At 54.9% G+C, this 12,938-nt stretch overlaps 1 protein-coding gene across 2 annotated transcripts in view; it reads right to left on the bottom strand.

Moving 5' to 3' along the window:
* Window positions 1-12,938, bottom strand: part of col18a1a (collagen type XVIII alpha 1 chain a) — a 323,813-nt gene that overhangs the window by 107,943 nt on the left and 202,932 nt on the right. For both annotated transcript variants that reach the window (XM_043693212.2, XM_043693211.2), the window contains one exon: window positions 2,724-2,853. In XM_043693212.2, the coding sequence (XP_043549147.2) occupies window positions 2,724-2,853 (130 nt within the window). The remainder of the gene's footprint in view (window positions 1-2,723; window positions 2,854-12,938) is intronic.

Here is a 12,938-nt window from a genome sequence, read left to right as displayed (position 1 = left end):
CTGACCCTCCGACAGTGCGGCACTCCCTCAGCACTGACCCTCCGACAGTGCGGCACACCCTCAGCACTGACCCTCCGACCGTGCGGCACTCCCTCAGCACTGACCCTCCGACAGTGCGGCACTCCCTCAGCACGGACCCTCCGACCATGCGGCATTCCATCAGCACTGACCCTCCGACAGTGCGGCACTCCCTCAGCACTGGCCCTCCGACCGTGCGGCTCTCCCTCAGCACTGGCCCTCCGACAGTGCGGCACTCCCTCAGCACTGACCCTCCGACAGTGCGGCACTCCCTCAGCACTGACCCTCCGACAGTGCAGCACTCCCTCAGCACTGACCCTCCGACAGTGTAACGTTCCCTCAGGACTGCCCTTCTGACAGTGCGGCACTCCCTCAGGACTGACCCTCCGACAGTGTAACATTCCCTCAGCACTGACCCTCCGACAGTGTGGCACTCCCTCAGCACTGACCCTCCGACAGTGTAACATTCCCTCAGCACTGACCCTCCGACAGTGTAACATTTTCTCAGGACTGGCCTTCTGACAGTGCGGCACTCCCTCAGCACTGACCCTCCGACAGTGTAACATTTTCTCAGGACTGGCCTTCTGACAGTGTGGCACTCTCTCAGTACTGATCCTCCGACAGTGTAACATTCCCTCAGCACTGACCTTCCGACAGTGCGGCACTCCCTCAGCACTGACCCTCCGACAGTGCAGCGCTCCCTCAGCACTGACCCTCTGATAGTGCAGCGCTCCCTCAGCACTGACCCTCCGACAGGGCGGCACTCCCTCAGCACTGACCCTCCGACAGTGCGGCACTCCCTCAGCACTGACCCTCCGACCGTGCGGCACTCCCTCAGCACTGACCCTCCGACAGTGCGGCACTCCCTCAGCACTGACCCTCCGACAGTGCAGCACTCCCTCAGCACTGACCCTCCGACAGTGCGGCACTCTCTCAGTACTGATCCTCCGACAGTGTAACATTCCCTCAGCACTGACCCTTCGACAGTGCAGCGCTCCCTCAGCACTGACCCTCTGACAGTGCAGCGCTCCCTCAGCACTGACCCTCCGACAGGGCGGCACTCCCTCAGCACTGACCCTCCGACTGTGCGGCACTCCCTCAGCACTGACCCTCCGACAGTGCGGCACGCCCTCAGCACTGACCCTCCGACAGTGCGGCACTCCCTCAGCACGGACCCTCCGACCCTGCGGCACGCCCTCAGCACTGACCCTCCGACAGTGCGGCACTCCCTCAGCACTGGCCCTCCGACCGTGCGGCACTCCCTCAGCACTGGCCCTCCGACAGTGCGGCACTCCCTCAGCACTGACCCTCCGACAGTGCGGCACTCCCTCAGCACTGACCCTCCGACAGTGTAACATTCCCTCAGTACTGACCCTCCGACAGTGTAACAGTCCCTCAGGACTGGCCTTCCGACAGTGTAACAATCCCTCAGCACTGACCCTCCGACAGTGTAACATTTTCTCAGGACTGGCACTCCGACAGTGCGGCACTCCCTCAGTACTGACCCTCCGACAGTGTAACATTCCCTCAGGACAGGCCCTCCGACAGTGCGGCACTCCCTCAGTACTGACCCTCCGACAGTGTAACATTCCCTCAGGACAGGCCCTCCGACAGTGCGGCACTCCCTCAGCACTGACCCTCCGCCAGTGTAACATTTTCTCAGGACTGGCCTTCTGACAGTGCGGCACTCCCTCAGTACTGATAATCCGACAGTGTAACATTCCCTCAGCACTGACCCTCCGACAGTGCGGCACTCCCTCAGCACTGACCCTCCGACAGTGCAGCACTCCCTCAGCACTGACCCTCCGACAGTGCAGCACTCCCTCAGCACTGACCCTCCGACAGTGTAACATTCCCTCAGGACTGGCCCTCTGACAGTGCGGCACTCCCTCAGCACTGACCCTCTGACAGTGTAACATTTTCTCAGGACTGGCCTTCTGACAGTGCGGCACTCCCTCAGTACTGATCCTCCGACAGTGTAACATTCCCTCAGCACTGACTCTCCGACAGTGCGGCACTCCCTCAGCACTGACCCTCCGACAGTGCAGCGCTCCCTCAGTACTGACCCTCTGACAATGCAGCGCTCCCTCAGTACTGACCTCTGACAGTGCAGCACTCCCTCAGTACTGACCCTCTGACAGTGCAGCACTCCCTCAGTACTGACCCTCTGACAATGCAGCGCTCCCTCAGTACTGACCCTCTGACAATGCAGCACTCTTTCATTACGACCTATGACAGTGTAGCACTCCTCTCAGTACTGACTGTTCGATAATGCAGCGCTCCCACTGCATTGACCCTCTGACAGCATGGTACTCCCTTGGCACTGATCCCCAGGGCAGTGTGGCATTCCATCGGTGCTGACCCTCAAACAGTGTGGCACCCCCTCAGCACTGACCCTGCAACAGTGTGGCACTCCCTCAGTACTGACACTTTGATAGTGTGGCACTCCTTCGGCACTGACCCTCTGGCAGTGCGGCAATCCCTCTGCGCTGACCCTCCGACAGTGTGGCACTCCCTCGGCACTGTCCCTCAGATATTCCACTTGTCAGAGCTGTATGGGGAGCGGGAGGGATGGGTGAGCGAGGGGGTGATGGGTTGGAGTGGATTCTGGGGCTGTGATGGAGCCACCCACTCTGTGACAGACTGAAATGAGAGTGAGGTTGTTGAAGGGGAACTGTGTCTGGAATCCAGTGATGAACTCCTACCTCTGTCTGTTCCTGAGACCTGTATCCGTCTGCTCCCCTCCTCAGCTGGTCTGGTATGCTGTCGTTCGATTGTGAGGGGAGGGGGCCGCACTGGTGCGTGTTCTGGGAGATGGTGCGTAGGAGGTGTCACCTGTAAATAAAGCAGAGTTTGTTCAAGAAGCGAGTTTCTATCGAAGGATACCAAAAGGGAGTTGGCAAGGGGCTCCATAGTGCAATGTCTTAACCACTTTCTTTCTCTGGTGTAACTGTCAATCCCAAATACAATATCTCCAAAATGTAATACCATCCACAGCATTCACTCCAGCAACTGAAAGGGAGGAGAGGATAGAGAGGGGAAGGAGATACAGAGGGCAAGGTCAGAGGGGCAATGAGAAGGAAGGAGTTAAGAGAAGACTCTTGGCCTCAGCATGTGCACGTGTTGGATAAGAAAGCATTTTAATCTCTAATTTATGCAAAACCAATTTTGTGTAATTTAGACTGTAATTTGTAGTTGGTATTGCAGTAAAATTTGCAGTTTAAAATTCCGTCACTGTGAGCCTTCAATGGGCTGATTTTGGTGGGTACGTTGAAACTGCAGCCCAGTTTAAGAAGTGACAATCACTGGATTCTCAGTGAGTAACTCAGAGTGGCCATTTGTGTGCGGAGCACATATAAATAGCCAGCTTAGTGTGACTTAGCATTGGAGTGTGACTTACAATGGAGCGCTCGAGTGAAGCATCTTAAGGCATTTAGCAGCAGAGGGAGCGAACTGAATCACTGCAGCTGATTGATGAATAGGATTGGTGAGTACTTTGAGTCTTCAAAGCAAAAATAAAGCCATTAGTTTGTGTTTTGATCTCTAATGTTTCCCCCTTCTCTTCAAAATAACTTGTTAGATATGAGATTGATAGAGGTACATCAAGAAGGGGAAAATATAATGAAGTGTTCAAAGTAGGAATTCTGTAAGTGTAAAGGGCAGGGATACCGGAGTGGTTTATTATTTAAATAAAATACACTCGAGCTGGTAGGCCGGGTGATGTGTTGCAGCTGTAGCACTTGGGAGCCTCTGAACACCAAGGTGATCCATAGGGAACACATCTGTAGTCAACATTTCCAGCTTGAGCAACTTCAGAGCTGGAAAACGACAGTGCACCACGTCAGGGAAGGGCAAAGGTACAAGGATGCTTTGTTCCAGGATGCGGACAGACCTCGGAGATTCAATTCAAACTAGGTCAGTGATCCAGGTCGGGGTGGTGTGATTGTAACTGAGACAGGTCAGGGGTCACAAGGAGCCTCCGCAGTGACAAAGTTCCTGTGCGCTGTGGAGATGAGAGGGTGGAGTACATGGAGGATGAATGCACTGAGCATGATACCGTGATGCAGGGAGGTATTCAGGTGGGCGGTGGAATTAACCGTGTTGGAGTGGCAGGTGAAAACTTGGCTCGCGGGATACATACCGTGCTCTGCAGCTGTCAGTGCAAGTCTGATAGCTGGGTTGGCTGCCTGGGTTAAGTACATCTCCTCTGGGCTGGAGGGGAACTCGGACAGGGGAGGGCAGGTGTCCAGTTGCTACCAGTAACATTGAAAGGACTGGAAAGGAGGTTCTGCTGAAAGGTTTCAACCAGCTAGGAGTGACAGAACTGTCGGGTTTGAGGGATCCTTGTGCACGACTCGCAAAACATTAGCATACACATTCCGCAAGTTTGAGGGAAGGCAGGTGGATATTTCAAAGGGGATGGAATACAAAATTATGGAGGTCTTATACAAGGCACTAGTCAAACCAAGGCTAGGATAAAGTGAACAGGTTTGGGTCCCTTACCTAAGGAAAGGTATACTGACAGTGGAGGCTGTGCCAACAAGCGTGGTGCTGGAAAAGCACAGCCGGTCAGGCAACATCCGAGGAGCTGGAGAGTCAACGTTTCAAGCATTAAGTTCTTCATCAGGATTGACACGGGAAGCAGGACAGAGAAACTTCACTCTGGAATATGGAGGGACTGTCTTATGAGGACGAGCTGTGTCGGTTGGACTTGTCCTAACTGAAGTTCGGAGGAATGAGAGGCGACCTTATTGAAACGTCTCAGTGGGCTTGACAGGGTAGATGCTGAGAGGCTGTCTTCACTCAGAGAGTGGAGCACCAGGGGGCATCGTCTCAGCAGAACAGGTCTTCCACTTAACACAGAGACAAGGGGGAGTTTCCCCTCTCGGGGGGGAAGTGAATCTGTTGAATTCTCTCCCACAGATGGCGACTGGGTCCTTGAGTATCTCTCAAGGCTGAGATAAATAGGTTTTTAAGTCAGAAAGGGGCATGGGGAAAAGGCAAGGCCGTGGAGTTGAGGGCAATCAGATCGGCCGCGATCTCATCGAATTGTGGAGCAAATTCAATGGGCCTCGCCTACGTTTCACGGCCTTTGTCCTATGGTAGAAGGGAAGGAAAGGAAGGGGGGGTGTGGGAGGCAAGCATGAAGAAGGGAGTAGTGACAGGGAAGGAGAGACGGAAGGGATTGATGGAGGAAAGGAACAAAGGAGAGGAGGAATTGGGGGGGACAGGGCTGAAGGAAGAATAGAGAAAGGGAGGAGGGAGGGGAGGGAACATGGGCGTTAACGAGGAAAACAGGATTCTCCAAAAGGAATTGGCGTCTGAGTGGAGAAAACAAATTCCATTTCTATAGCGCCTTCCGACAACAGCACAGCCCAATGCACTTAAACAGAAGAAAGAACTGCAGGTGCTGGAGGTCTGGGCAAACTCAGCAAATCTGTGGGTAGGAAGCAGAGTTGAGATTCCAGGCGTGGCGACTCATCGTCAGTTCAGATGTGATAGTTTCTGAAAGGTAAGGTGGCAGCCGATTGGTGCAATGTGACAACCATGGGATAATGACAATCTGCTTCAGGTACATGGCTTGTACGGTGAACACTGAGCAGGACCCATGAAGAGAACTCCCTGCTCTGAAGAGTACCGCGGGAGTACAGCTGGACTGGCCTCTGTGGAACATCTCGGCTGAAAGCCAGGCCCTTGGACAGTGCAGGCCTTCCTTCGGTACATCGCTGGGAAGACAGTGTCCATTTAGGTTACATTCCCCAGTCTCTGAAGTCATTCTGAAACCCATCACCTTTTAAGACCCTGATAGACAATCGATGCAAAGGAGAGGAAACCAGGAGAATTGAGTTGAGTTCAAACTCAGGCCTGTCAGCTCCTAGCAACCGAGAGTTATGCGATCTGGGCTGGCACAGACTGAACAGCACAATCCACACTTTGAACTGACTTGGGTCAAGTGGTTCAATCAGCCTCAAAGCAGGACATTGTCCCTCGGAATGTGGATGTGGGACTGGATTTAAACAGGCCTTTGTTTTCGAGCTGCGGAGACAGGTGGATATCGTAAAAGCCGCACTGTGGGCCCCACTGCACTTAACCCCATTCATCGACTCCATCTTCGCGCCCCCGAGTTAGTTTCCTCATTTGAACCCTTGCACACTCGCCATTTCCTTTATCGTGGTCGCCAACATGGTCAGTGAGTATCAAAGACGGATTTGTAACCAGGAGGAACAGCCGAATGCTGGAATTCTAACAGCCTACGGTGCAAGGTGCCCAGCGGGTCGGGCAGCAGCCACGCGGGCAGGGACACAGAGATCACGGCCTGGACCTTCAACAAGTGGCAACTACTCTGTGGCGCACAGGGCCTGATTCCAAGATTCCCGGCGGCCCTTTGGCACGGGATGAGGGTGAAGGTGGCGAGGTGATGTGGGAGAGGAAGTGACTACGGGTGGGGGGGGGGGGAAGGGGTTGGCACAGAAGGTAGACAGAGTCATGATGGGGGAGGTGGGGTGTTAGGTGGAGGGGTGAAGGCTTCTAACACAACTGGGAAGAATCTCAGAGACCTGAGAACGGGCCTTGTCACCAGCCTCACTCATTCACCAGGACAGGCCTACCCAGTGCCCCCATCCATCCATCCATCCCACCTTCCCCAGACCGAACAGCACGTGTTTGTAACAGAAGAACTCTGGCAGATTGAGAATTTTCCTGGATCGCGGTACCACCTCGACTGGTGAAAATCCTGTCCGATACATCGGGTCAAAACCCCTTCGTTTAAACTGGAATAGCTCAGAGAGAAGGGCAGGATTGTAAAGACCAGGGTGGGAATGGCACAGGGAGAAGCAAAGGCACCGTTTATGGCTGGCCAGGGGTCACAAAGAACGGGGCGACGATGCAAGGCCAGAGCAGATGGCAATGAACAGGAAAGGAATCCCCGAAGCGGTGCTCCCCAGGAGTGATACACGTCAGGAGCAGAAGCAACCACTGATAGAGTAAACACCAGTGAGATTGTGCTCGGAAATTGCTGCATTCTGTGTTGTGTCTGGGTGACTGCAGAGTGCCTCTTTAGGGCGCTGTCCCTTACACACACCAGGCCAGTGCAGTGGGCCCTGGGCAGGGATATCCCTTACACACACCAGGCCGGTGCAGTGGGCCATAGACAGGGATATCCCTTACACTCACCAGGCCGGTGCAGTGGGCCCTGGGCAGGGATATCCCTTACACTCACCAGGCCGGTGCAGTGGGCCCTGGGCAGGGATATCCCTTACACACACCAGGCCGGTGCAGTGGGCCCTGGGCAGGGATATCCCTTACACACACCAGGCCGGTGCAGTGGGCCATAGACAGGGATATCCCTTACACACACCAGGCCGGTGCAGTGGGCCCTGGGCAGGGATATCCCTTACACACACCAGGCCGGTGCAGTGGGCCCTGGGCAGGGATATCCCTTACACACACCAGGCCGGTGCAGTGGGCCATAGACAGGGATATCCCTTACACACACCAGGCCGGTGCAGTGGGCCCTGGGCAGGGATATCCCTTACACACACCAGGCCGGTGCAGTGGGCCCTGGGCAGGGATATCCCTTACACACACCAGGCCGGTGCAGTGGGCCATAGACAGGGATATCCCTTACACACACCAGGCCGGTGCAGTGGGCCCTGGGCAGGGATATCCCTTACACACACCAGGCCGGTGCAGTGGGCCATAGACAGGGATATCCCTTACACACACCAGGCCGGTGCAGTGGGCCATAAACAGGGATATCTCTTACACACACCAGGCCGGTGCAGTGGGCCATAGACAGGGATATCTCTTACACACACCAGGCCAGTGCAGTGGGCCCTGGGCAGGGATATCCCTTACACTGACCAGGCCAGTGCAGTGGGCCTTGCGCAGGGATATCCCTTACACACACCAGGCCAGTGCAGTGGGCCATAGACAGGGATATCCCTTACACACACCAGGCCGGTGCAGTGGGCCCTGGGCAGGGATATCCCTTACACACACCAGGCCGGTGCAGTGGGCCATAGACAGGGATATCCCTTACACACACCAGGCCGGTGCAGTGGGCCCTGGGCAGGGATATCCCTTACACACACCAGGCCGGTGCAGTGGGCCATAGACAGGGATATCTCTTACACACACCAGGCCAGTGCAGTGGGCCCTGGGCAGGGATATCCCTTACACTGACCAGGCCAGTGCAGTGGGCCTTGCGCAGGGATATCCCTTACACACACCAGGCCGGTGCAGTGGGCCATAGACAGGGATATCTCTTACACACACCAGGCCAGTGCAGTGGGCCCTGGGCAGGGATATTCCTTACACTCACCAGGCCAGTGCAGTGGGCCCTGGACAGGGATATCCCTTACACACACCAGGCCGGTGCAGTGGGTCCTGGACAGGGATATCCCTTACACACACCAGGCCGGTGCAGTGGGCCCTGGGCAGGGATATCCCTTACACACACCAGGCCGGTGCAGTGGGCCCTGGGCAGGGATATCCCTTACACACACCAGGCCGGTGCAGTGGGCCATAGACAGGGATATCTCTTACACACACCAGGCCGGTGCAGTGGGCCCTGGGCAGGGATATTCCTTACACTCACCAGGCCAGTGCAGTGGGCCATAGACAGGGATATCCCTTACACACACCAGGCCGGTGCAGTGGGTCCTGGACAGGGATATCCCTTACACACACCAGGCCGGTGCAGTGGGCCCTGGGCAGGGATATCCCTTACACACACCAGGCCAGTGCAGTGGGCCCTGGGCAGGGATATCCCTTACACACACCAGGCCGGTGCAGTGGGCCTTGCGCAGGGATATCCCTTACACACACCAGGCCGGTGCAGTGGGCACTGGGCAGGGATATCCCTTACACTCACCAGGCCAGTGCAGTGGGCCCTGGGCAGGGATATCCCTTACACACACCAGGCCAGTGCAGTGGGCACTGGGCAGGGATATCCCTTACACTTACCAGGCCAGTGCAGTGGGCCTTGCGCAGGGATATCCCTTACACACACCAGTCCAGTGCAGTGGGCCCTGGGCAGGGATATCCCTTACACTGACCAGGCCAGTGCAGTGGGCCTTGCGCAGGGATATCCCTTACACACACCAGGCCGGTGCAGTGGGCACTGGGCAGGGATATCCCTTACACACACCAGGCCGGTGCAGTGGGCCATAGACAGGGATATCCCTTACACACACCAGGCCGGTGCAGTGGCCATAGACAGGGATATCCCTTACACACACCAGGCCGGTGCAGTGGGCCCTGGGCAGGGATATCCCTTACACTGACCAGGCCAGTGCAGTGGGCCCTGGGCAGGGATATCCCTTACACTTACCAGGCCGGTGCAGTGGCCATAGACAGGGATATCCCTTACACTCACCAGGCCAGTGCAGTGGGCCCTGGGTAGGGATATCCCTTACACACACCAGGCCGGTGCAGTGGGCCCTGGGCAGGGATATCCCTTACACTTACCAGGCCGGTGCAGTGGCCATAGACAGGGATATCCCTTACACTCACCAGGCCAGTGCAGTGGGCCCTGGACAGGGATATCCCTTACACTGACCAGGCCGGTGCAGTGGGCCCTGGGCAGGGATATCCCTTACACACACCAGGCCAGTGCAGTGGGCCTTGCGCAGGGATATCCCTTACACACACCAGGCCGGTGCAGTGGGCACTGGGCAGGGATATCACTGTGGGAAGAACATTACAGCACAACGAGTCACTGATGTCTCAGAGCATGGTCCCTGTTATCAGGTCGGAAAGGAACTAACTAGACTGCGCACAGCAAGATCCCACAAGTGGTGATGGGATCGTGCGCCTGTTTCAGTCGCTGCTGACTGAGGGATAAATATTGGCCAGGACACCAGGCAGAACTCTCCTCCATGATTCCGAGACGTGGTACCTTTTATCTCTTCAGAAAGAGCAGGCAGAGGCTTGTCTTAACAACTCGTCTGAAAGATAGCACTTCTGATGGACTTGTAGCGCTCCCTGCTTAACGGTCTCAATTCCTTGGAGTGAGACGTGCACTCCTGCCCTTCTGACCTTGAGGTGAGAATACTACCCTCTGAGCCACAGCCAAGACCTGAAGCTGTTGGCAAGGTGCTTTCAGATCTTCTGAGCACATGGAAGGATGCTATATAAATGCAAGTTCTTCCATTCTTCGTAGAAGTCTGTGGTTGTGTTGAATTTTGCAAACACGCAGTGCGGTAGCAGGCTTGTGGCCACTAATGCACTGTTAGTCATTAACATTTACCAAGACGTTTGCTAAGGTCTGGAATACCATGGGGATTTCCAAGTGGATACTGCAAAGATGATCACCACCTTCTCAGTCCCAAAGTGACGGCAGGTCTGGCACGGGGAATTCACAACCAATTATACTGAGCGTTCCTGGAGAACAGACCAAACATAGGCAACACTTCACGTCCCAGAATGAAGGAGCTCTGCCCTGGGTCTAGCTGCTGTTTATAGAGCTCTGTGCAATGATTTTTGCCAAGTGTGGTGAAACAGAAAAGAAAGGAAGAGTTGCATTTTTGTAGTGCCTTTCACGATCACTGGTTATCCCAAAGCAAGTCACAGCTTTCAAAACATAGTTACTATTCTAAGACATTCAGAAATGTGGCAGCCAATTGGAGCACAGCAAACTCCCACAAACAAGCAATGTGACAATGAGCAGATTTACTGTGTTGTCTTGAGATGGTGATTGAGGGATTAATGTTGGCCAGGACAGAAGGACTCCCTGCTCTGTTTCAAACATGGGATGGTGATAATGTTGGCATGTACAGTGTATACACGGGTCAGAGTTTGGGGCAGCATTTACAAGCGGAGGTATGTATAAAGGTTGCAGAGTCCCGAACAGCCTGTAGTTTTCTGTACCTTCCATGCAACGAGCTGGATAGAGAGATGTGTCACTTCTGCGCTCATCAGGACTAATGCAAGAATGCCAAACTGCAAACAATCACAACAATTTGCATTGCAGGAGAAAAGGGTGTGCCTCTGGGCAGCCGAGAGCTCCTCATTCTTTTCTCGACAGCAAAGCCAAGGCCTTATCTCCTGTGCAAGAAGCAGTTGTGCTTGTTTGAAGTTGTGTTGTATTCAGCCTGATGAGTGCAACGTGCAAAACTTCAGCAACACATCCCTCTCTTCAGCAAGATCCAAGCTCTGCATCCCTGATTCTCACCTGGAACAGAGGAATCAGTGAAACGTTGTAGCACCAACTACATCCTTGACTTAGATGGTTGACATTTAAGACCACTGTATCTGTATATTTCTCAAAATATAAATGGGCAACAGAGGTTACAAGAGCAAGTCTAACTCAAGCTGGTACAGGGGAAGTGCAATATCTCGGGCTATTTTTAAACACGAGTACAGAAATCCAGACAGCTTTTGTCAGTCGCCTCTAATAAATTCCACAGTGCAGACTGCAACACGGCACTCCACAGCACCCATTGCTGCCCTGATCTGAATTGGTACAAAAAAGTGCCGTTCACACACCGGACAGTTTACAGCGCAGGAGTCCACTCGGCCTCTTGTGTCTGTGTTGGCCCTCTGCGGGAGCAATTCGCCTTGTCCCACTCCCCTCTGTCCTGTGCTTTCTGACCTACAACAGCCACTGGTTAAGCAGGAGACTCTCATTCCTGTTTTCAAATCCCTTCCTGCAAGATCTCTTCCCTCCGCTCCACACACCCCCACCCCCAACCTCGGCCACCAAGGGAAATCCTTCCACTGTCCAGTTGAGCCTGACAGGAATTTTGCACGTCCCAATGCGATCAGCTCTAATTTCTCTAAAGTCTATAGAGAAAATAGGCCCAGTTTGCTCAGTCCCTCCTGAGGAGACAATCGAGCCATTGCAGTTTGCTATAGCCTTTACTGTAATCCCTCTACGGCAGACAGAGAGAGAGAGAGAGGGCAGGCACAGAGAGAGAGAGAGAGAGAGAGAGAGGGAGGGCACAGAGAGAGAGAGAGAGAGGGCAGGCACAGAGAGAGAGAGAGGGCAGGCACAGAGAGAGAGAGAGAGGGCAGGCACAGAGAGAGAGAGAGAGGGCAGGCACAGAGAGAGAGAGAGAGAGGGCAGGCACAGAGAGAGAGAGGGCAGGCACAGAGAGAGAGAGAGAGAGAGGGAGGGCACAGAGAGAGAGAGAGAGAGAGAGAGAGGGAGGGCACACAGAGAGAGAGAGAGAGGGCAGGCACAGAGAGAGAGAGAGAGAGAGGGCAGGCACAGAGAGAGAGAGAGAGGGCAGGCACAGAGAGAGAGAGAGAGGGCAGGCACAGAGAGAGAGAGAGAGGGCAGGCACAGAGAGAGAGAGAGAGAGAGAGGGAGGGCACAGAGAGAGAGGGCAGGCACAGAGAGAGAGAGAGAGGGCAGGCACAGAGAGAGAGAGAGAGGGCAGGCACAGAGAGAGAGAGAGGGCATGCACAGAGAGAGAGGGCAGGCACAGAGAGAGAGAGAGAGAGAGAGGGGGCAGGCACAGAGAGAGAGGGCAGGCACAGAGAGAGAGAGAGAGAGAGAGGGCAGGCACAGAGAGAGAGGGCAGGCACAGAGAGAGAGAGAGAGAGGGCATGCACAGAGAGAGAGGGCAGGCACAGAGAGAGAGAGAGAGAGAGGGCAGGTACAGAGAGAGAGAGAGAGGGCAGACACAGAGAGACAGAGAGAGAGAGGGCATGCACAGAGAGCCAGAGAGAGAGAGGGCAGGCACAGAGAGAGAGAGAGAGGGCAGGCACAGAGAGAGAGCAGGCAGGCAGAGAGAGAGAGAGAGAGGGCAGGCACAGAGAGAGAGAAAGAGAGAGCAAGCACAGAGCGAGAGAGAGGCAGGCACAGAGAGAGAGAGAGGGCAGGCACAGAGAGAGAGAGAGGGCAGGCACAGAGAGAGAGAGAGGGCAGGCACAGAGAGAGAGAGAGGGCAGGCACAGAGAGAGAGAGAGAG

This window comes from Chiloscyllium plagiosum, unplaced genomic scaffold (assembly GCF_037043375.1).
Source record: "Chiloscyllium plagiosum isolate Xiang-an unplaced genomic scaffold, Cpla_swu_hap1 HiC_scaffold_7, whole genome shotgun sequence".
NCBI classification, from domain to species: Eukaryota; Metazoa; Chordata; class Chondrichthyes; order Orectolobiformes; family Hemiscylliidae; genus Chiloscyllium; species Chiloscyllium plagiosum.
Note: the sequence above shows the minus strand (reverse complement) of the source record. Positions and strands in the feature narration are given on the sequence as shown.